We start from the raw sequence: 24099 nt of genomic DNA, 5'->3' as shown, positions 1-24099 counted from the left end.
CAAGTTGAAGCCAGCCTGGCCTCGTGAAACCCTATCTCAAAGAAAAGGAAAAGAAGGAAGAAAGAGAGGGGGAGAGGAGGAGGGAAAGGAGACATTTAGAGCCATCTGTGATGGTGCATACCTGTAATCCTGTCCATCTAAACTGAAGGCAGGGGGTCCTGAGAGACCGTGCTCAGCCTGGGGCTACTCAGTGAGACCTCAAAAAAAAAAAAAAAAAAAAAAAAAAAGAGGAAAACAGCAAGTCTTTCACCCCAGGAAAGCAAGCACTAAGTGTCACAGGGAGGAGGAAGCTCCCATCAACACACAGAGAAAGCAGGTCTCCTTCCTCTCCAAACCCACCAGCAGAAAGGGGAGCCGTCTTCAAATCCCAAGGCTCTTGGTTACTCATTCTGCTCTACAAGTGGATATTAAAACAAACAAACAAAAACTATTGAAAAACCATCTCGAGGCTTTATTTATTCAACCTACTTAAAGCTTACGTAAACTCCTCAGAGATTTGTGTCAAGCTGTTAGGTTGGGAAATGAAAAATAGGACTTTTAATAGGCCAGCTTTTCTCTTAAATTCGTCTTACCTAGACCGTGGTGGTGGAGGGGTGGTTACTAGGAGAAGTGGGGGCGGGGATGGGGGGAGAGAAGTCCTCAGGTCACTTTCATCTGCTTTTCTGGCTACCCTTGTTAATCAGCTACTGCCCTCTAGTGCTTGTTGCTTAGGTTACATGTGAAGTCCAAAGTGTGTGTGTGTGTGTGTGTGTGTGTGTGTGTGTATGTGTGTGTATGCCAGATTGTATGTACATATGCATACTTATAGGTCTCTTCATGGGGCTAGAAGAGGATAGGTGTTTGATTGCCTGGAACTGGAGTTACAGATGGTTGTGAATAGCAAGTGGGTGCTGGTAGGTGAACCCCAGGCCTGCGTCAGAGCAAGTTCTTTGAACCACGGAGTCATCTTTCCGTCTTTATCTTTGAAAACCACGTTTAGGGGCCTGGGAAAATAGCTCAGCAAGGAAAGGGCTGAGCTCAGATCCCAGCTAAAAATCAGGGTGTGATGGTGTATTCTGGAATCCTAGCACTGGGGAGGTGAGACAGGAGGATTCCTGGAGCTCACTGGCCGGTTAGTCTTGCCAAATGTTAAGCTCCATATTCAGTGAAAGCTTGAATAAAAATAAATAAATAAGGCAGGGAGCCGGGTGGTGGTGCTCACCTTTAATCCCAGCACTCAGGAGGCAGAGGCAGGGGAATCTCTGTGAGTTTGAGGCCAGCCTGGTCTACAGAGCTAGTTCTAAGACAGCCAAGGCTACACAAAGGAACCCTGTCCTGAAAAAACCTAAATAAATAAATGTATAGGAGAATGGTAGCGGAAAGGACCCGTGGCAGTATCTGACTGTCAACATGACACCCCTAGAAAGTCAACCCTCAGTTGAAGCATCTCCCCCATCATCCTGGTTTCTGTCAGATGGATGTAGGAGGGCCCTGCTCACTGTGGACAGACAGTACATCGAGAGACAGATGCACCTGGGCAGTATAAAAAAGGAACCAGCCCATAAACAGAGGTCCTCATGGTTTCTGCTTCAGTTCCTGCTTTTGCAGCTGCCCCATTTCCCTCCCTGGTGATGTTTGACCTGGAAGTATAAACCAGATAAACACTTCCCTGTGTTGCTTTAGTCATAGTGTTTTTTTCACAGGAACAGTGTCAAACTAGACTACCACCGTACACTGACCTCTGACCCTTACATACATGTGCAAAAGCAAATGGGTACAAACCTAGTTATATCTGGATAAACTGACCATTCTTGTCTTGCCAATAAGCACACTGAAATTCAGAGAGAGAGGCCCAAAGGACCCTGCTGGCCTTCTACATGTTTAGTTACCCCACCCTCACTTGTCTGGCAAACTCTTCCTTATCAACATTTCCCCCCAGCTTCAGAATTTAAACAACAAAAAGTATAGTATATTAATTAAAAAGCCACATATTACTTCTACTATTACCCCCGGTAAGACTGTTGTTCAAGCTTAGTCAGTCATAAATAGTATCAGTAATTTTTAGATTTGGTACAATTTCAGAAAATGTTAATGCTTTTTAAAACAAAAAGTTAGGCCTAATCCCAGATGGGTTTGTTTGGCTGTGTATTAGAACTAATTAACTAGTCAGTCACGGGGCACATACTTGTAATCCCAGAACTTGGATGGGGGAGGCAGAAGGATCAGGAATTCAAGATCATCCTTGGCTCCCTGGAGAATTTGAGACCGGTCTACAAGAGACATTAAACAAATAAATAACAAGAAAGCTAACTTATCATTGTCGACACGGTGGACTAATATTCTGCTAAGATCCTCCCAAAGAAACTTCTTTGGTCACTGACGGGAAGAGAGAAGAGAGATTGTCGGTTTTCACCATAGAACACACATTTTCACCCCTCCCTCGTTTTGCTGGTGGGAAGAAACTGAAAGCCATCCAGCCGGCCATACCGTCTAGAACAAAACCAAGGAGCAAGAGATGGATTCAAATATTTAATTGGAGGGAGATACATCTGGAATGAGTTTTATTGGAATTCATATTTAAAAAAAAAGAAAGAAAAGAGGATTCATGAAAACTAGTATCAAACAGTTGCCATTATCTGGAATGGGAAATAGTAATGAATCACACAACTCAGATGCCCTAAACCGGCAATTCATCTTTATCTACAGTCAGATACGCATGTTCAGTTTATATTCAAGTATACATAATATTTTAGGAAGGAATTATTTTCAGCTACTATTTTAGAGACTGATCACTCAGTAACTAAGTTTCTTTTATTCCTTCTCTCCTCTTAAAAAACACAAAACAAAACAAAACCAAAAGCCAAGCAAACAAAAGAAGTGCTTATACTGAGGGTGTGACTCAGAAGGCCCTGACCTGTAGTATTGCAAAACAAACTAAAAAATCTTTTTTAATTAAAAATCCAGACATGGTAGTGAAAACCTGCAATCCCTGAACTCGGGAGACAGAGGCAGGAAGATCAGGAGTTCAAAACCAGCCTGGGCTACCTGAGCCTGTTTCAAAAAAGAAAAGAAGGAAGAGGAAAAAGAGGAAGAGGAGGAGGAGGAAGAGAAGTAGGGCTATTTTTCAAGATATAGCTCCTGCTGAGACGGCTGGGCAGAAGGAACACAGGTGCATTTGGCAACGAGGTCTTACATGAACTAAGAGATACCTAATTTGTCTTTAGATGTCTACATAGATCCCATTGATCAAGTAGTCAAGTCTTGAATACCGTTTCCTATGGAAGGATTCAACCAACATCCTACCCAAGAGGACAAGGCCTATTACCAGAAACAAAACACCGAAAAGGAGGGTCCCGATGAGAAGCCATTTCTCAAATGAAAGGCCATGCTGGATTTGTGGACCCCTGTTCAGTGATGCCCTGCCTACACTGACCCCCCCATTCTCCTGGGAAGCAGTCTTGTTCATAATGGAAGACTTTGAGGTTGACCAAGAGTCGACGGCAGTCCCGTGCCTCATGTCTGAAGTTAGCTTAGAGCTTCCTTGGAAGGGCACTGTTTCTAAGACGCCTTTTGACTCTGTGTGTGCCTGAAAGCTGGTAGTCAAAGCTGCCTGGTGTGTAACCGTGGGTGTAAAACTTGTAGACACGGGGGCTTCGGGGGGTTTCGAGGTCACAGTGGTTACAAGTGGAGCTGTGGTGACCTCCTTCTGCTGTGAAGTCTTGGATGTCATTGAAACGCTGGCTAACAGAAGAGCAGGCTTCAGGGTGGCAGACACATTGTGGAGAGGAGCAGCAGCCACGGTAGTAGATGGAGTTGTCTCCGTTTTAGGGAGCAGATGAGCCATTTTGAGTTCTGAGGAAAGCTGTAAGCTCCGAGAATGGTTTTTTGATTCGTAGAGAGGAAGCTGTGTGATTGCTTCATCAACCTTGTGTTTCTGCAAGTGCAGGGAGGTTGTTGACTTCTGAGCCGATATATCTCTCCAAAACAGGCCGGTGGGCTTTGGGTTACCTGCTGGGGGAGGGACCCCAGGGGTGACTCCTGGTGAGGTATGGCCAAGCAAGAGAGATTCTTCTTGTGTTGACTTTTGGAGTGATGAGTTAGCTCTTGTCAGAGGGAAATCTGAAAGTATAAAGATAATCAAAAGAACAGTTAAAATGCCCGCGGTGGGTATGTGTAAAATACTAACGTTCACTATGTCCCCGGACTTGATACTTGATGCACGCGCTGGTCAGCTGGTTGCTGTTTTGTCAATTTATACAAATCACAGTCACCTAGGAAGGGGAGTCTCAACTGAGAGAACACCCCCATCAGATTGGCCTGTAGACAAGTCTTTCAAGGCATTTTCTCGGTTAATGATTGATGTGGGCGGACTTGGCACACTGTGGGTGGTGCCACCTCTGGGCAGATAGTCCTGCGTTGTTTGAGAAAGCAGGTTAAACCAGCCATGGAAAGCAAGCCAGTAAGCAGCTTTCCTCCGGGATGTCTGCATTGGTTCCTGCCGCTAGGTTTCTGCTTCAGCTTCTTCCCTCGGAGACGGACTTTGATGAGAATATGAGCCAAATAAACCCTTTCCTCCCCAAGATGCTTTTATCACAGAAATAGAAAACAAACTAAGACTGATCTCTCTCTCTCTCTCTCTCTCTCTGTGTGTGTGTGTGTGTGTGTGTGTGTGTGTGTGTGTGTGAGTGAGAGTATGTGAGTGTGTGTGTGAGTGTGTGTGAGTGTGTGTGTGAGAGTGTGTGAGAGTGTGTGTGAGTGTGTGTGTGTGAGAGTGTGTGAGAGTGTGTGTGAGTGAATGTGTGTGTGAGTGTGTGAGAGTGTGTGTGAGTGTGTGTGTGTGAGTGAGTGTGTGAGTGTGTGTGAGTGAGTGTGTGAGTGTGTGTGAGTGTGTATGTGAGTATGTGTGAGTGAGAGTGTGTGTGTGAGTGTGTATGTGTGAGAGTGAGTCTGTGTGTGTGAGTGAGTGAGTGTGTATGTGTGTGTGTGTGTGTGAGTGTGTGTGTGCACACTTGTGCATACAGGCTGGAAAATGAACACAAGGCCATCCTGTACATATTAAGCATTCACGTTACACCTGAACTACACCCCAGCCTCAGTTACTGGACACTTCATCAGAGCATGTATAAAATAGAGAAGTACAAATTGTTAAGTATCGCAACAGCGTCTCTTTACCACACGGTGTGTTTTCTTTCTGGCCTGATAGGACAGAAGAGACAGTGGAGGGGGTCCCCAAGCTGACTGAGGAATAGATGAAGCCTGTAGGAAGGCTCGGAGAAGCAGGAGGGTTAGGGAGGAAAGACGGCTGAGGCAGAGTGGGGAGGGCCCGGGTGGACTGGCAGAAAAAAATGCTGTGTGAGACAAGCTTCCCGCCAACTGCCAATGGGACAGGTAATCCTGGAAACAGGTGTCACAGCCTGGGCATGGGACAGGTGAGGAGGGACAGGCTTTGGGAAAGTGAGGAGTGGGGAGTGGGGTGGGGAGTAGAACCCCATGACAGGACTTGAACAGGGAGGAGTGGGCTCCAAAGACACTGAGCCAAAGAGATAGCACAAGGCAAATCACAGTTCCCCAACAGAGTCAGGGGTGGAGGTTCAGAAGAGGAAGGCTGTCCAGAGACTTGACTTAGACTCTCAAAGCATGGAGTTAACCGAGCAAATGCCCACACTGGATGGGGGGGTAGGACCACTCAGAGCAGCTCCCAGGGAACCAGGGGGGGGGGGGTTACCGCCGTTCAAACAGGAAAAGCTTAAAGCAATCAAGGGCGGCGAGAGATAAGTTGAGTTGCTCAGTATTAACCATGCTACTCGGATGCTTTAATGGCATTAGAACGGCAGGCAGAGGCAGGGAGTGTGCCTTGGTTGGTAACACTCTTGCCCTGCAGACACGAAACCCTGGACTCAGCCCCCAGTAGCACATAAACTGGACACAGAGGAACACATCTGTAATCCTAGCACCCAGGAGGAGGAGGCAGGAGGATCAGCTGTTCAAAGCCATCCTCTGCTATACAGGGAGGTCAAGGCCACACCCCTGGGTACATAATAAGAAGACCCAGTCGGGGGTGGGGTGTGTGTGTGGGGGGAGGGTCAGAAAGAACTGCAGGGAACACTGGAGACATCACCCTCTTAGCCCCTTTTCTTCTTTGTTTCCCCCCTTACAACTTTATTTTAAAAATATCAGAAGGTACATGTACAGATTATTAAAAACATCTTAGCATAAAACTATGAGTATATTTTTGTCAGTACTTGATTTTTTTAAAGGTTTGATAGTATACATTGAAATCTTACTATTTACAATAATCATAAAGAGTATGTAAAACAAAATGTAACATGAAAATAGTCAAAGTTTTCTTGGTGTGTAAAGATTAAACATAATGATTTTTGAATACTAAAAATTGCCACAAGGCTATTTTCTTAGCTCTTGAGTTATTAATGATTTAAGGTCTAGGTATACCCCACTCTGAGAGGGTGCTATACACTTAATGTTTTTTTTTTTTTTCTAAGAAGGACTGAGGCTTCCACTTTTTGGCCTTTCTTTTCTTTTCTTTCTTTCTTTCTTCCTTTTCTTTTCTTTCTTTCTTTCTTTCTTTCTTTCTTTCTTTCTTTTTTTTTTGAGCTTCATATGGTCTGTGAGTTGTTTCTGGGGTGTTCAGAGCTTTCTGGGGTTAGTATGCAATTATCAGTGACTGCATATTATGTCTGTTCTTTTGTGACTGGGTTACCTCACTCAGGATGATATTCTCTAGTTCCATCTATTTGCCCCTTTTCTTCTTAATGTCCTTCCATCTCGGTTCCTAGGCAACTGTAGAGGTGTGGTTGCTTAGGAGTGCTCACTAATCCTCACACCGTCCCATGGTCCTTTATTATTTACTGTAATCATTATATATATATATATATATATATATATATATATATATATATATATATATTTCAAACATTTATTTATTGGGAGATGGAGGAAGGGACCCAGCATGTATGCGTGGAGGTCAGAAGAGAACTTGTAGAAGCCCCATCTCTCCTTGTACTGTGTGGGCCCTGGGGATCAAACTCGGGCCAGCAGGATCAGCAGCCCCACTGAGCCATTGTGCTCATTTGTGAGACACTCTCAGGTAGCTCTTGCTACTCTTAAATTAGATATGTAGTCAAGGCTCGTCTTGAGCTTGTGACCCACATGCCGCCATCCTGCTGGCACTGTAGGTGTGTATCACTCCCAGCAGGTCACAAGAACCTTTAAGATTCTTAATTAATTAATTAATTAATTAATCAATGGCCAAGTCCAGACTGCTACCTACGTCCGTGTGCTGCACAAGCTGTGAATGAAATTAACATTTCTAGATTTATTTATTTCATGTACACAGTACACTGACTGTCGCTGTCTTCAGACTCACCAGAAGAGGGCATCGGATCCCATTACAGATGGTTGTGAGCCACCATGTGGTTGCTGGGATTTGAACTCAGGACCTCTGAAAGAGCAGTCAGTGCTCTAACCACTAAGCCATCTCTCCAGCCCAAGTTTACATTTTTAAGTGGCTGAAAATACCCAAGAGAACTTTTGACATGTGAAGACCATGCGCTATGTGAGTTTTACTGCTCTTCGGTCAAGTTTTACTAGTGTCCAGCATGTTCATTTATTTATATAGTCGCTGTTGCAGCTTTTGGACGGTAAGACCAATGGCCAGAGCGTGTCAACCCAGGCCCCCAAAACCTAACTACTATTTGACGAGAGACAGAAAAGCTGCCTGACTCACGCTCTAGGCCACTGTGCTCTACTCTAAAGTAGAAGTAGGGGCTGGGTGTGGTAGTGAGGCCTGTGGTACCAGCACTTGGGAAGTAGAAGAGTCCAGAGTCTACAGTCACCCTCAGCTACATAATGAGCTCAAGGCCAGCCTGGTTTACAGACTGTCTCAGACCACTTCAGTTCTCCCTTACCCCAAAATCTGGGTACTCAAGCTTCCTTTTTCCTGACAACACAGACAGGTCTCTTTCTCAATTTCTTCCTTGTTTATTTTTATTATATGTTATATATATATATATACATATATACATATATACACACATATACAAATATACATACATTATACACACACAAGTGCTGTCACATTCATAGCATCACCGTCTGTATCATGAGGCATTCTGTAAAAACGATGACTCAGGGGCTGGGAGTGTAGCTTATAGTATTCATGGGGCCCCAGGGAGGATTCACAAGATCACACACAGAAGAAACACATAGACCTCAGCGTGTTTCATTTAAAAAAAGAGAGGGGGAGGGGACAGCTAGGGTTCTACAGGGCTGCCAAGCCTGGCCTGAAAAGCCAGAGTTCAGTCCCCTGGGCCTACATGGTAGGAGAGAGGGAGGGAGGGAGGTAGGGAGGGAGGGAAAGGGAGAGAGAGAGAGAACCAGACCATTTAGTTAACTGACCTGAAGTCTGTTTGATAGTGTAAGTTAGATATATCCATCAACAAGAACGACCAAAACAGCTGCTTGCTTTCTCGAGCATGTGAGCTCAGCTAAAATACAAAGCCAACACTAGTCCAGTCTGATAAGATACAAGTGCTGGCAGAGAGCCTAGAACCACATAGAACCCTCCACACCTGCTCCTCTCACCTCACCCACTGCTGTTTGCACAGGGCGGGGCTTCTCTCTGGGGCTTAGGAAACAGCCCTGGGCCTTAACTCTTCTTTAGAGGTTCATTTTTTTCAAGGGATTTTGCTGAGTTAAAAAAAAAAAAAAAAAAAAAAAAAAAAAGAATCAGAGGCTATTTCTTGGAAACCAGCTAAGCAAATAGATTTCCAATTTATTGGATCTCTGAATTCTCCCATTCTTACAGAGCTTGGCAAAGACATATATTGCAAGAACTATTAAAGACAGATGAATGCTAAACTGCAGTACTTTTATAGACTGAGCAGGGTCCGCTGTCATTTTTCAAAGTGTCAGTCTGTAAATATTAGTCAGCTGCTTACAGGAAATAAAAGTGCCTTCAGAAACAAACCACCAAACAGATATTCACATTTCAGTTTCAGTCCAAACGGGACAATTTATGATCAATGGAAGAACTCAACCCATAAACACGAGTAGATTTATAAATAGAATTAAGAACATAACTTGTATACATCCTGTGGGAATAAACAGTCCTCTGCATGTGTCCAGGATCTGGTGTCTTTGCCAGGAACCAGCCTTCAACCTGCTCTGTGCTCATGATGCCCCCCCTGGTGGCTATCACCAGAACAGCTCGATTCCTGTTCCTCCACCTTCTTATTCGTCCTCATAACGTTCCTACATAGACCCACTTTCCTTCCCTCTTGTCCCCATTGGCCAGCACCTTTATCTTGAATCTCTTCTTCCATACACTATAAAAACAGCAACTCTACAGAAGTGTTATGGAAATTAGGAAACTTAATTTTCAATTATAACTGCTGTCACCATAGCAGATCATTTAAACCATCTGTGCTTTCTTGCACCCATTTAAGGGAGTGTTTGGCACATTGAATTTCCCTGGTTCTGGAACAAAATTTAGGCAGACACCCCCACCCCCACTCAGGAAACAAAGCACACACCCAGGTGCTTCAGATAGTTCATTCCACCAAGCGTCTCGATTTAACAGACATTTTACTCTGACACGCTTTCCTCAAAACCAGCCAGCTCACAAATGGTGGCCATTTGGAACCCATCTAGATGTTCCAAAACTAGAACTCGGCCTCCCTGTGTCCATTTTTTTCTGGCCACCAGCTAGCCTTATAATCTTACCTCTATCTCCTTTAATCTCCCCCGCCATCTTCTGCCTACATCTTGCTTCCCAAGCAACCAGTTTTTCCATTTTCCCATTCCTGCGGCCTCAGGGTGGTTCCAAAAGGAGGCGCTAGTGAGCTTTGAGAAATCTCCTTAAACACACCATGGAAGCCACATCTCGAGTCTCAGCACCCTAGAGACAGAGGTAGGCACCCTAGAGACAGAGGTAGGCAGACCTCTCTGAGTTCAAGACCAGGCTAGACTACACAGCAAGTTTCAGGCTAGACAACACCGTGTCAGGAAGAGATGCTGTCTTACAACACACCCCCTCCACACACAAAAAAACAAAAACAAAACAAAAGCAAAACAAACGATTTGGGCAAGCAAGCTGGCTTAGAGGCTACAGGCACTTACTGTACAAGCCTGGCAACTTGAGAGCTGAGTAAGACACCCAGGGTGCGCTCAGAGGCACAAGGAGGAACCCAAGTCCACAAGGCTCCCTCTTACTTATACACATGCCAGGTCTTTTGCACACACACAGTAACAGTATTTTTTTTTTTTTTAAAAGATACCATGGAGCATGCTTACCCAAAAACTTCCCACAGCATTTCCCTTACGCACATAGGATAAAAACCTACCGCTTCTGGATGTCAAATGCACGAGTGAGCTGGACTCTCTGCCTTCTCACATCACATACGCTGTGTACCTTACTATTCCTCCGGGGGCTGGGAATGAATGTGTGCTCTTCAAACATTCCAAAATTCATCCCATCTAAGGATCCGTGGTCCTGGGAGATCCTCCCTGTCTCCTTGGATCTGGCTCCTGGCATTTCGGATCTCAATCTAGGGGTTATACCCTCACCGGTCACCTAACCTAGGAAGTCCCTTTGGTGATTATTCTGTTGGGTTATCTCAACCCTGCACTTCATTGGTGTCTCCTGCACATTCTTCTCGAGCATGCGTTACAGCTATCATATCTGCCCCGAGAGTCAGTTTGAGGAAGTAGAACCGTGGTGTTTATGTTCAGCACTTCATCTCTGGGATATAGAAAGTGTGTTGGGGGAAAGGAAATGCTAAATAATGTTATTTATTGAATAAATGAGCAAATAGAATGTTAACAAGCAACTGGGCTGCCTAGGAGACTTTGTCCTTTAAAAAAAAAAAGTGTCCATAACAGAGCTATGTACTTTTAACATTATGAAGGTAAAAACAAAATAAAAAATACTGCCAGATGCTACTATAAGAAAATATATTTTAGTTTAATAAATTTCAAATCATAAAATATTTATTGACTTTTTTTAATACTTAGACTCTTACAGGAAATCTTCTGAAGAAGCCAACACTCTAAATTATTTAATCAGAAAAGAAAGAGAACAATGCCTTTCTTACCTCTGATAAGCCTGTAGCTCACAAGGCCCTTGGCTGGCTTCAGTGGACAGGCATCCTCACTGGGACAGAAAAACAGGTAGCAGTTGGGCTGTCTGTCTGTCTTCCGGGTGTCGAAGATCATCAAGTTACATGACTTGTCCCCTGCAATGAAAGACTTGTAAGCACAATTTTAGAATAGAACTTTCTAGACTAGGGCAAGATGGAGGAGCTGCATTTAGTATAGAGCACCTCTGCTCACTTTGCTCCTCAGATCATTTCCTTTCCCAGAGCTTAGTGATACTTGATTGGCTCTAGAAACCTGACTTTAAAATGTTGGAAGAGCCATTTTTCCCAACTTAAATTTTATTATCTGTTTTATGAATATGGGTGTTTCCCCTGCAAGCGTATGTGTGCCATGTACATGCAGTACTTGCAGAAGCCAGAAGGAGGCATCAGATCTTCTAGAACCGGTGTTACAGATGGCTGTGAGCATCATGTGGATGCTGGGATTCAATCATACGTCCTCCGGAAAGCGCAGCCAGTGGTCTTGGCAGCTGAGCGTCCCAAACCAATTTTTTCTAAGCAGCACATTTAGTTTTCCAGAGATAAATCTTCCAGGCATTAAGATGTCTTTTAGAGATTAGGGGTTAGAATCGTAGCACCTACATGATGCCCCCAGTTGTCTGTAACTCCAGCTCTAGAGGATTTGATGCTATCTTCCGGCCTCCTTGGGTACCAAACACACATGATCAACACACACATAGGCAGGCAAACCACCCAGATGCATAAAATAAAAATAAATCTGGAAAACAAAAACAGCAACAGAAGACATGTTTTAAGCTAGGTGTGGTGATATCATATAGTCTTGTAATCCTCAGGAATCAGGAGGCGGAGGGTGCAGGAGCAGGAGTTCAAGGCCATCTTCGGCTACATGCTGAGTATCTTGATACACAGTCTGGCTATAAGAGGTCCTAGGTCAAACACCCAACTCTGCCCTTCCTTCCCTGACAAGGTGGTACTTGAGGCAGCACTGGTGAATGTCACTGTCAACTTGACAGGTTTGAGATGCACACATAGGAGTCAGTGACACACCCTCCTGGGGGTGTCCTTCCAGGAAGGATTAACTCAGTGGTGACATTGTCCCTAAGACTGGGAACACCTAAAAGGTGGGGAAAGCTAGTTTGGCAGGTGGCCTCTGTAATCTCAGCACATAGAAGGCCAAGGCAGGAGGGTCAGGAGTTCAGGGTCATCCATGGCTATTTCATGAGTTTGATGCTTACGTGAGCTACATAATACCCTGCCCGAAACAAAAGCTGAGCACAGCTGTACATCCTGTATTCTCAATACCCAGGAGGCAGAGGCAGGTGGTTCATCACAAGTTCAAGGACAGTCTAGTCTATACAGTGAAACACTGTCTCAAAAAAACAAACAAAAAGCCAAGCAAACCTCCCAAAACCCCAATATTTAAGACAGAATATTATCTATGAGGACAGAATGCCAGATGTGTGGATGCTTTCTGGCAACACAGAAAACCAGGTATTTGTCCTCAATTCCAAGGTTTCCCACTTTATTTCACAGTGAAAGTACTCACAGTATTGCCACCTACAGAGCTCAGGTCACAGATTTTAAACTTTCATCTACTCAGCAGCTAAAACTGCAGGTTTTATTATTGTTGTTGTTGTTATTATTAAAGTACACTGTAGCTGTCTTCAGACACAGCGGAAGAGGGCATCAGATCTCATTATAGATGGTTGTGAGCCACCATATGGTTGCTGGGATTTGAACTCAGGACCTCTGGAAGAACATTCACTGCTCTTAACCACTGAGCCATCACTCCAGCCCTAAAACTGCAGTTTTAAAGGGCCTCCATAATTTGATAGTCGCAGACTGTAGGGAAATGCACTTTAACACAAAGATGCGAAATCTCGCCTGTGATTGGTGGGTTTATGGACCTACTATTTTATCTAAGACCCTAAAAGAAGACCATGCTGGTTCTTTTCTCTCATCACTATGACAAAATAAGTAACGTAAACAACCCAGGGGAAGAACGCTCTCTCTGAGCCCACAGTGCCAGAGGCTCGCTCTAGGCGGACATCCAGGCTGGTGCGGAACTTCTCCTGTTGGTGCCGGGCCGGGGGATCAGGAATACAAACACGCCCCCCTCTATTTTACTCAATGGTTACCTGGGTTGTAAGATCGGTGCTTTAACCCCTGAGCTATCGAGGCTTCTTGTAGCTGCTTGTGTTACAAATGCTAATTATGTCCCCCCACAAACTGTTTCCATGAGAGGGTCCACACGTAGCTTCTGGGAACCTGCCCCTTGTTGGTGAATAAAGATGGCTGCAGCCAATGGCTGGGGAGGACGGAGAGAGGCAGGATTTTAGGATTTCCTGGGCTTGGGATAGGGAGGAGAGGAAGGAGGGATCTGCCATGCTGGAGGACGTTGCGGAGAGACACAGGCTGTGATGGGGTAGAGATGCAAGGAGAGAGAACTCTGGGCTCAGAGGGCCGCACAAATGGGTCTGGAGCGGCCAAGGTGGGACATAGAAATAAGTAAACATGAACTCAGAATCATCGATGGTAGATTCTAGCAACATAGAGGCTAGACAGTCACCCAGGTATTGGTCTGCTTAAGGCCTATTAAAATATAAAGACTTCGTGTGTGCCTTTCATTTGGGAACATAAACTATTGAGGTGGGTAGCAACCCTGCACCAGGATTTATTAAGAAATATTAATTCAACAGCTTCTATGTGGACATTTACAGAAAAGAAAAAAAAAAAGGAGGAATTTAAGTTAAATCACTATGCTTCCTATAGACCTATAGCAGCACCACAAAGTATACTGCTCCATTTGAGGTCATCAAAGGGCTACTTGCTATGGGCATCTCTACAGGGTCTTCCCACACTGGTTCTCCAAACCCCTGACGGTAGCTGGATATCCTGCAATTCAATTCAACCTGCTTCTGAAGCCAACCTGCTGGGCTTAGCACCAGGCTCCCTGGGCTTAAGAGTTCCATCCTGCAAGCCTCCGGATCTCTCAGAAGCAGGTGACAGGTCTCGGGTTCCCTGATCTCTGAGGATGCCACAAACCCCGCCCCTCCCATGGAACTCAAGGAAGCGTTGTTTTTACAATTACATTGTAAGATGAAGGGCACACATCGTTTGCTTTTGTACATGTGCTGGCTATCAAATCCAGGGGATGTAGAGACAAAAAAGACGCAAACGAACAGCTGGATGAAGAGAGACATAAGTAAAGGTCTAGAAGGGGCATTAGTTCAGACGCTTCTGTTCTCAGGGAACTGGGGTCTGCTACCTTCCTACTACCCAAACGCACTCACCCACCTGCCTTAGAAGCTCCCCAAACATCATCCTTTCGGGACCTATATGTCAGTTCCACTGCATGGATTCAGTCAATTTAAGTCAGGGGCCCTTTGGGTCAATAGACTCTTCCCCGGAGACTAGTGCACAGGGCTGAATGCTCCAGGCTTCTGACCGGGGTTGGCCCTTTCTGATGACCAGGAACACCTAGACTCGTCTGTGGACCGGCTAGGTAGTCTCAATTAGCACGCGTGAATTATAGTTGAACAAGACTTACAAAAAAAAAAAAAAAGAGAGAGAGAGAGAGAGATGTGCGCCTGATACTCTACGTTTCAAGAGTTTAGGAGCTCTGTGCCATAAACACAGGACAGCCTATGCATATGTTATCCCAGAAGGCTGATGTAGGAGAATCACATGGACAGGGCCTGGGTGGGCTACAGAATGGGTTTTTAAGGCAGCCTGACAATTTAGTAAGGACCCCCCACCCCCGTCTCAATGAAAAAGTTAACAGAGCAGGGCTAGAGAGATGGCTCGCGGTTCGGAGCCCTTGCTGCTTTTACAGAGGACCCTGGTTTCCAGCACTCCAATGGCAGCTTGTCTGTTGCAGTATCGGGGAATATGACACCCTCTTCTGGCCTCCACTGGTACTGCATGCACATGGCAAATACGAATACACATAAAATAAAAATAAATCTTTCTTTTTTCAGTAAAAAGAAGGCTGGGGAAAGAAAAGGGGGGTGGGAGGAAGAGCTGAGTAGGAGAGCTCTTACTGAGAATACTTGGTCATCTGAGGAAATTTCAGATCAACCTTTACACGAGGACCTGAGACAAAGGCTATGTGTACGATCCTTATGCCACACAGAAAGAGAAGTTCAAAAGCTGCCACTGCCCCAGTTTTCCTCCACCCAGTGCTTATTCCATGCTTCCTGATGGAGAGGTCCTTCTGTCCTATGTACTAACTCTAGCACTTAGCCCAGGGGTGGCATATTCAACAAAGTTAACATTGTTTCAGAATCCACACAGGGTCAGGAGCGAAACTGAAACATCCAGCTCAACCTAAAGACCCCGGTCTCTGTTCAGTCGGCAGATTTGAAGACTTGAACAGATTTAAATGTGCACTGGTTTAAATCCATGAACCTCGGTTTTCTTCTGCCTCACAAAAATGTATCAGACTAAATAACTCCCTTCCGACTACTAAGAATGCTCGGCTGGTAAATGGGCTGCTGTGCAAACCTGCGACCTGAGTTTCATCCCTGAGCCCATCTAAGGGATGGACAGACACACTTATGAGCAACTTTAATACAGCTCTAGGGTGGGATGGTGGGACATGCTGGGGACGACTCCACAGCCACCGTGTCACCTGTCTTTCCATTCCACTGAGAAGCATTAGTACAAACTAACCAGCCACACCCTCCAACCACCACCATAACAAAACATAACAGCTGAGCTACCTACCTGCTATGTCTTGTGTTGAACAGCAGGTTCCGATGCAGTCTTCCTGAGTCGCTACATGTGTGGGTTCATTGCCTCTGATGCCTTTCGAAAGGGAAAGCTGGATGTCAATGACAACACCCTCTAGACTCTTGGTGAGGCACTTCGGACCAGCAGACAGCCTTGGTACCAGGAAGGAAACGACTACCAATGTGTAAGCCAAGCTCTGTCCCCTGAAGAGCATTCTGAAGTTTTTCTTACTGTTGGTCTGTCTTCAAAGACCAAGGATGGACCTTTCTGGTCAAGGATGGACCTTTCTGGTCTCAGCTTACTTCAGGAAGATTGTACAGATTGCTTTTACTCTAGAAAAAAAAAAAAAAAAAAAGGAAAAAGAAAAGAAAAAACTCATCAATGACCCTTGGGAGGCTGAAGCAGGAGGATCACCACAAGTTCAAGAGCCACCCGGGCTACATAGTGTGATTATAGGCTAACCTGGGCTACATAGTGAGTTACAGGTCAACTTGGGCTACAGTGTGAGCTGGCTCAGCAGGTAATAGAAATTGCCAAGTTTGGATTCTAGCCTACTTTTTTATGGCTCACAAACTACCTATAACTTCAACTGTAAGGGACCCCACACCCTCTTCTGACCTCTACGTAGGTACTGGCACAATACACACAGACACACACAAATGTACTCATAAAACAAAACATCGCTTTTAAAAACAAGCAATAAACAATAGTAATAAATAAAGACTGAAAATACCTATGAATAAGTATAAATGGAAGTCCTGTCTGCCTGTGAGTTCAGGAATTCTTCATCCTCTTGTCCTTAACCAAACAGGAGGAGAAAGGCCATAAAACCATCAGCGTCAGTGCTAAGGCAAGTCTGGTAGCTCTGGTTGAAGCCCTCCTAAGTAATAGTGATAGCGTTTAAAGGGCAAGGCAGGCATTGACTGTGCTAAGCAACTCATACACGGTCCCCTCTTGAATCCTGATACCAGTCCAGCAGAACATTGCTTCTCCTTAAATTACAAATGTGAGGCAGGTCTAACTGTTGAATTCTAGGAACCGATTGGTTAGCATGGGGAACATTCTGGCTCCGATAAGGGAAAGTTTAGGAATAATTATCTTTTTTTTTATACCCCCCCCACAACAACACAAAAGTTAGCTACATGAGTGGTACATGCTTGTGACCAAACAGGAAAATCAGATGACTCTAGAAAAATCAGATGTTAAGTGTTGCGGTAAATAAGAGAACCACCAACCCTTGCTATAGCCGGCATCGAAGAACAATATGGCATCTGTGGGGCATTTTCATTTCAGCGGTGGCTGCCCTCCTGGCTCTCTGTTGCCAGCAACGACAACATGGCTATCTTCCCTCTTCTCATGGCTCCCTGTGATTATTGAGTCAATTCCTACTACCCCCCCCAAAAACCCCAAAAGTCTAGAGACTTGTAATTTAACAATCAGATTTATTGCAGTAAATTCTCACTCCACAAAACGTCCACACAATAAACTCAGATCCAATTGATATGAAACAGTCTGCCCACCTAGACAAGACAAATCGTCCTATACTAATCCATCCCTTACAAGATATTTATAGCTACCTGTGACTATTTAGAGCCACTCGGAGATGGCTTATCTTTATCCTTCCCCATCTAGGGTGAGTTATAAAGCCAGTCTGGGCTACATAATGAGCTACAGGCAACCTGGGCTCCAGTGTGAGCTGGCTCAGCAGGTAAGAGCACTTGCCTGTGTGGGTTGGGGATCCAAACCCCAGTCCTCATGTTTGCCTGGTAAGTGTTGAGAAATCACTCCAAACCCAGAAAAACCTTTGTAAAACAGTTGGTTGGTAAAGGCCTGCCATCCAAACTATACCAAACACTCGTAACAATAAGAGAAAATTTGATTTGAAATGGATCCAGGCATGGTGGTGACAGAGGCAGGCAGCCATCTATGAGTGTGAATCCAGCCTAATCTATATATATATATTGAGTTCTAGGCTACTCGGGACTGCATCCTGGGACACTGCCCAGAAAAACAAAAAAAGGCCAGAAACAACAACAACTAGAAACAACCCTCCTCCCTCAAAACTCCCCCAAAATGGGCAAAATATCTAAGTAGTTATGTAACCAATAATACATATATGCATATATGTATGCATACATGAGTGTATGTGTATATATATATATATATATATATATATATATATATATATATATATATATATGATGACAAGCATACTAAAAGATGGTCAACATTGTATCATTAAGGAACTGCAATTTTAATCAGCACTGAGACACTGCTACACACCTATTAGAATGGTAAAACTCTGGGAAAGAGGCAGCACCAAATGCTGACTAGGATGTAGACCAACAGGAACTCCCATTCCTGGCTGGTAGCAATGAAAACTGGTACGGGCACTCTGGAAGAAGTGTGACCATGCCTTACAAAGCATAAAGGTCATCTCACCATAGAATTCAGTAAGCTGTCCTATATGTACTCACCCAAGGCATTAAGAACGGTGTCTGGACCTTGGGGAGATAGCTCAACTACTAAGAGTAGATACTAAGTTGTCAAATTCTGGCTCCAGAAGGATCTGACAACCTGTTGGCCTCTTCAGGCACGGTAGGCTCGTGACATGCCCCATCCCCGCCCCCTCCCAGTTAAAATTAAAAAATTGAAAAGCTTATTTCTATACAAAATATGCATAGGAATGTCTACAGTAGCATTCTTCAAAAATTGCTCAGCACTAGAAGCAACCAAGATACCATCCCATAGGTGAATGAATAAATAAAACACATTATATATTTAAATGTTGCTGGCCATAAAAGGAAATGAAAGCAGGTTGGTTGGTGGTGGCACACACCTTTAATCCCAGAAACAGGTTCGAGTTTGAGGCTAGCCTGGTCTAGAGTGAGTTCCAGGCAGCCAGGGCTACACAGAGAAACCCTGTTTTAAAATACAAAAAAAAAAAAAAAAAAAAAAAAAAAAAATCCAAACCAAAAAAACAAAATAAAACAGAAGAAAAGACAGGAAGGAATGAATAAAGGGAATTATCAGTCAACAGATAGATAAAGGAAATCTTCAATAGTATATTGCTAAGTAAAAGAAGCTAGTACAAACATGTTTGATTCTGAATGTCACCTGATAGTCTGAGAGAAAAAAAAAACAAAATATCAGACCTGGGGCTGGAGAAATGGCTTTGAGGTTAAGAGCGTTTGCTCCTCTTCTAGAGGACACAGGTTCTAGTACCGGCACCCACAAGGTGGTTTATGAGGATCTGCAATTCTAGTTCCAGGGGATTTGATGGCCTCTTCTGGCCCCTCAGGAAGTACATTCATGTGGTGCACAGACAGGCACACAAGCAAAACACCCATAAACGTAAAAGAAGGGTAATTTTATTCTTTTTTTTTTTTTTTGAGACATAGTCTCACTACATAGCCCTGGCTGTCCTAGAATGTAGACCAGACTGGCCCCAAACTCACTGAGATCTGCCTGCTTCTGCTCCTGAGTACTGGAATTAAAAGTATGTACCGCCACATTTGGCAAAAATGAAAATTTTAAAACGTTAAAAAACATATTGGAGCTTACCAATAGGGGAAGAGGGGTGGATAGATGGAATACAGAAGACCCTTTCAGCTGTGAAATGATTCTGTAAGATGCTTCGTATGTCTAAGACCCCCTGAACATGCCAAGCGAACCCTGTGTGAATAATGAACTTTAAACAAAGTTATCATACAAAGCCATTCCATGGTAATAGAACACACGTTTAATTCTTCCCTTGTTATTACAACTTCTGTGTACCGTAAAATGGAAAGATGTATCATTTTCACACCCAGTCTCTATTACTTTATATGGACCAGGACCTTAAATCTTCACAAGGAATCCAGAATAACCCAGTCTAGGTTTGAAAGTTAGCCTTGAGCTCCTTGTGAACTCCAGGCCAGCCTGGAATACAGTGAGACCTTTACACACACACACACACACACACACACACACACACACACACACACACACACACAGAGAGAGAGAGAGAGAGAGAGAGAGAGAGAGAGTCAGTCCTAATGAGAGAGCCCATTTTTAATCCCACCTCCAGTTAAAACAAAACAGTTGTGTACTGTAAATATGCTTCTTTATTTTTTTTAAGAATTATTTATTTATTTCATGTATGTGAGTACATGGTTCCTGTCTCCAGACACACAATAAGAGGGCATCAGATCCCATTACAGATGGTTGTGAGCCACCATGTGGTTGCTGGCATTCGAACTTAGGACCTCTGGAAGAGCAGTCAGTGCTCTTAACCACTGAGCCATCTCTCCAGCCCTATGTGTGCTTCTTTATTAATGATGGAAAAAAAAAAAACAACAAAAAAAACCAAAAAACAACGGCTTCAAATCTGAAGCAGAGCTGAATATAATCATTTGAGAGATTTGTAATGAATAAGGCCTTTGAAGGCACCTGTGTCTTCTAGTGGTGGCAAATCACAGTCACCGCTAACTCTGCTATGGCTTTGCCTACACTCTTGACGGAAACGCTGCTTTTCCGTTAGAGGCTACATTTTTCCAAAGCTCACACACTTCCTGAATTCTATCCATGGAGCCTAGAGAGGGGAAAGGAAAAGGGAGGAGAGTCTGATACAGTCTGCCCTCAAGCGCTTGCCCAGAAACCTGAACTGTGCGAGGAGACTGAGCAGGGACGGAGCTCTCAGCGTCTTTAAGGCAACTGCTGCGCAGAAAAGAACCATCCTTTGAGACCGCTCAGTGGCTCAGCGGTAACGGTGCTTGCGGCCAAACCTGAGGGTCTGAGCATGATCCCACGTGTCGGAAGTAGAGAGCTGATTCCCACAACTTGTCCTCAGACTTACATATATGCACCAGGGTATAAACACGTGTGCTCAGGCGTCCACACACAAATACACCTAGTTTTTTAATTCTTAAAAACAAAACGGAAACAAAAACAAAGTAATCCCAGCACTTGGGAGGCAGAGTTAGGCAGATCTCTGTGAGTTCAAGGTCAGCCTGGTCAACAGAACTCCTTCCAGGACAGCCAGAACCACACAGAGAAACCCTGTCTTGAAAGGCCAAAACCAACCAAACAACCCCCAAAAGGTACAGGCATGGTGGTATACACCTTTAACTATAGCACTGTGGAGGCAGAGGCAGGCAGATCTTGTGAGTTTGAGCCCAGCCTGACCTATGCAATGAGTTCCAGGCTAGCCAGGTCTACACAGCGAAATCCAACTAATTAAATGAACGATACACAACAGCTCTTAGGTTTCTTAGATCTTATGGCTTTTTTGACCCCTGATTAAGAATTACATATTAGCACAGTCCTAAAGCCATTAGCCCATGAAGTTATCTAACCTACTATTACTTCGGGCTTAAGGTGTGACAGTCGATTTAATCCTTTTGGAAAAGGGCACAGAAGACACAGACAAAGGAGAGCTTACTGAGTCACTCAAACTATTTCAGTTGTCTGGAATCATTTACAGCATACTATCAAGAAGTCAGTAACTGCCCTCTCCCCGCCCCTCCCTACACCTTTACAGAGTGTCACACAGCAGATTGAATAGGGAAAGGGGAAGACAAAACATAAAACACGGGAACTTTTCCCTTCCTTTGAGGAACTGCATGCTGCTCCCTGAATGCTTTAGCCTCCCCCTGCAGACAATTTGGAGCTTGTGCCATTTATAGCAGGTGCTTTCAAACCCGCCTGACCGTCTGTTTTGGGATACTGCGGATAGGACAGACTATCCAGGCCAGCCGCCCCCACCCCACTGTGCCCTAGTCTGGTCCCTGGGGTCCCTTCGGGGTGATTGCTGGATCAGGGCCCCGGAAAGGAACGAGGGGTCGACTCTACCCGAGGCCAGCCAGGGGAGGAAAGATATGCCTTTACCTGCAAGCGAGAGAGACCCCTGTGGTCCCCGTGGCGCTTGGACCCAAGGACAGTTAGGTCGCTTTTTGCAAAGAACCAGCGAAGCGGCGCAAGGCTCTGGGGAGGATCGCAGGGGATGCTCCGCAGCTCCCGCACCGGCCCCGCAGATTTTTGTCGTGACCAAGTTCCTGCTTCCGTCGCAGCGACTGAAAGTTTGCACGGGGGAAGGGCGCGTCCCTGCCCTGCAACCCGGAGCTGTTTCCCAGGCAACATCCAGTCTGACCGCCCTGCCGGGGCGTGCGAGCCTACTAGCCGCCAGATCCCAGGCACCCAGCGCACCGAGAGCCACTAGAGGGGGAGGGTCGACTCTCCGGGTCACCAAGGGTCTGAAAGCGCGCTGCCCGGCCGCGGGAAGACGCGAAGAGCAAACGCGCAGGTGCTGATGGGGCGGTCACTCACCAGGAGCACTCCGGCTCCACGCCGGGTCCGCATTCTTGCCCCTCGCTCCACAAGCAACCACTGTAAGCAGAGATCGCTGCCTTTTGTTTTTCAGCCGAATCTGAAAGGCCTGGGTGGTTTGGAATTCTTTGTAAGTAAGGATGACCTTCAACTCCTCATCCTCTTACCACTACCTCCAAAGGGCAGGTGTTACAGGGGCACACCACCTCATTCTGTCCAAGGACACCTTCTTGGTCAAAGTTCACAGAGCATCCTAATTTTGCATAATTAGGAGAATCTATTCCCACGATTAGAGAATGGGAGGGGCTCAGTCACAGCTGGCCGGTCTCCAGCTAACTCTGTAAGTCATTTGGCTTCCCCCCTTCCCCCCCCCCCGGGATGTACTGGGTTGTTCTTGCTATGGTTGTTTATTTTGGTTTTGGGCTGTTTTCTTCTTCTTCTTCTTTGAAACAAGTTCTCACCAGACTGACCTTCAGCTTCATATGTAACTGAGTATGAACTTTAAGTCCCGATCTTCCTGCCTCTACCTCTCCAGTGCACTGGATTTCGATGAAAGCAGTACTGTCTGTCACTGTTGTTAAAACATCCCTAAACACTTAGCATAGAACTCTGGCGTTAGAGTGGTTTGAAAGTATCTAACTAAAATGTACCTGTTGCCAAACACACAGAAAAGGAGTCTAGATGGTAAAGGCAGCTCTAATTGCTCCCCTCATTCCTGCTTACACATAACCCCAAACGAATAAAACCTCACGAAGAGACTGATGTAATCTGGTCTAACCCTCAGCGTCATCCTCACATTGGCTGGTGTGGAAGAGTTTTCAGGCTGATTGTTCTAGGCCTGTAGAGTCAACACATAAGCTGGCTTTAACCAGTCGCTGCAGGAGGTATGTGTTGTCAGAGAAAGCTGGAGAACAGTCCATTGTGTGAAACCAACTCGGGGTAGGTAGAGAGGGTGAGCTACTTTCCAGTTATGGTGATGATGCCACAGCTTGGTACCAAAGAGTTGCCAAGGAAAACTAGACTCTATTGTGATGGAGTAATTTTCCTGCAGCAACGAGATGCTGTGTATGTATATTCTGTCTGTGTGTGTGTGCATGCGTGTATGATGGGAATCCATCATTAGTGATTTCAGGTTGCAGGGTATCTGCACACCTGCCTGTAATCTCTGAACTCAAAGCAGGAAGATCAGGCCGTTCCCAGTTGTGTAGACTTCATGTTTTAAACAAAGAAGTGTTAGTGTTCTGTTATATTTCTTCGGTTACAGCAGGGAACACAGGTCCCTGATGAAAATCGTGACTAAACAAAACTTCCCGGAGCTGGGCCTGGAGGCACAGGTTTGTAACCCTAGCTAAAGGTTAAGATGGGTGTCTTAGTCAGGGTTTCTATTCCTGCACAAAACATCATAACCAAGAAGCAAGTTGGGGAAGAAAGGGTTTATTCAGCTCACACTTCCATATCATTGTTCATCACTAGAGGAAATCAGGACTGGAACTCAAGCAGGTGAGGAAGCAGGAGCTGATGCATAGGTCATGGAAGGATGTTACTTACTGGCTTGTTTCCCCTGGCTTGCTCAGCCTGCTTTCTTATAGAACCCAGGTCTACCAGCCTAGGGATGGCACCACCCACAGTGGGCTGGGCTCTCCCCCTTTGATCACTAGTTGAGAAAATGTCTTACAGCTGGATCTCATGGAGGCATTTCCTTAACTGAGGCTCCTTTCTCTAGGATAACTCCAGCTTGTGTCAAATTGACACAAAACCAGCCAGTACGATGGGAGAATCACAAGTTTAATGGCTGTCTTGGCTATGGAGTGAGCTTAAAGCTAGCAGACAATTTAGTGAAACCCTATTTCAAAAAAAATATATATACATATTAAATATTAAATATATTAAAAATATTAAATATAAATATTAAATATATATTAAATAATATATATATATATTAAAC

At 44.8% G+C, this 24099-nt stretch overlaps 1 protein-coding gene across 3 annotated transcripts; it reads right to left on the bottom strand.

Moving 5' to 3' along the window:
- Positions 1 to 2591: 2591 nt before the first annotated feature.
- MANSC1 (MANSC domain containing 1) lies at positions 2592 to 22229 on the bottom strand. Of its 3 annotated transcripts, none has more exons than XM_080914966.1 (4): positions 22155 to 22229; positions 15843 to 16180; positions 11091 to 11231; positions 2592 to 4098 (listed from the first exon to the last, which is right to left on the bottom strand). In XM_080914966.1, exons 2-4 carry the CDS (start codon positions 16060 to 16062, stop codon positions 3200 to 3202), a joined length of 1260 nt encoding a protein of 419 aa, XP_080771092.1. In that variant the 5' UTR covers positions 16063 to 16180; positions 22155 to 22229; the 3' UTR covers positions 2592 to 3199. The 3 variants fall into 3 exon arrangements, with proteins under 3 accessions (XP_080771092.1, XP_080771091.1, XP_080771093.1); XM_080914965.1 differs by lacking the exon at positions 22155 to 22229 and adding an exon at positions 21717 to 21852; XM_080914967.1 differs by lacking the exon at positions 22155 to 22229 and adding an exon at positions 16582 to 16679.
- Positions 22230 to 24099: the final 1870 nt, after the last annotated feature.

This window comes from Micromys minutus, assembly GCF_963924665.1.
Source record: "Micromys minutus genome assembly, chromosome: 3".
NCBI classification, from domain to species: Eukaryota; Metazoa; Chordata; class Mammalia; order Rodentia; family Muridae; genus Micromys; species Micromys minutus.
This window is presented reverse-complemented; position numbering and strand designations above follow the sequence as displayed.

Bases quoted from the DNA above. Each gene is read 5' to 3' on its own strand.
- MANSC1 (XM_080914966.1), bottom strand. From the start codon at position 16,062: ATGCTCTTCAGGGGACAGAGCTTGGCTTACACATTGGTAGTCGTTTCC. The intron at 11,232-15,842 runs GTAGGTAGCTCA...CTTTCATTGCAG, and splicing joins TTCAACACAAGACATAGCAG to GGGACAAGTCATGTAACTTG. The intron at 4,099-11,090 runs GTAAGAAAGGCA...TTATACTTTCAG, and splicing joins GAGCTACAGGCTTATCAGAG to ATTTCCCTCTGACAAGAGCT.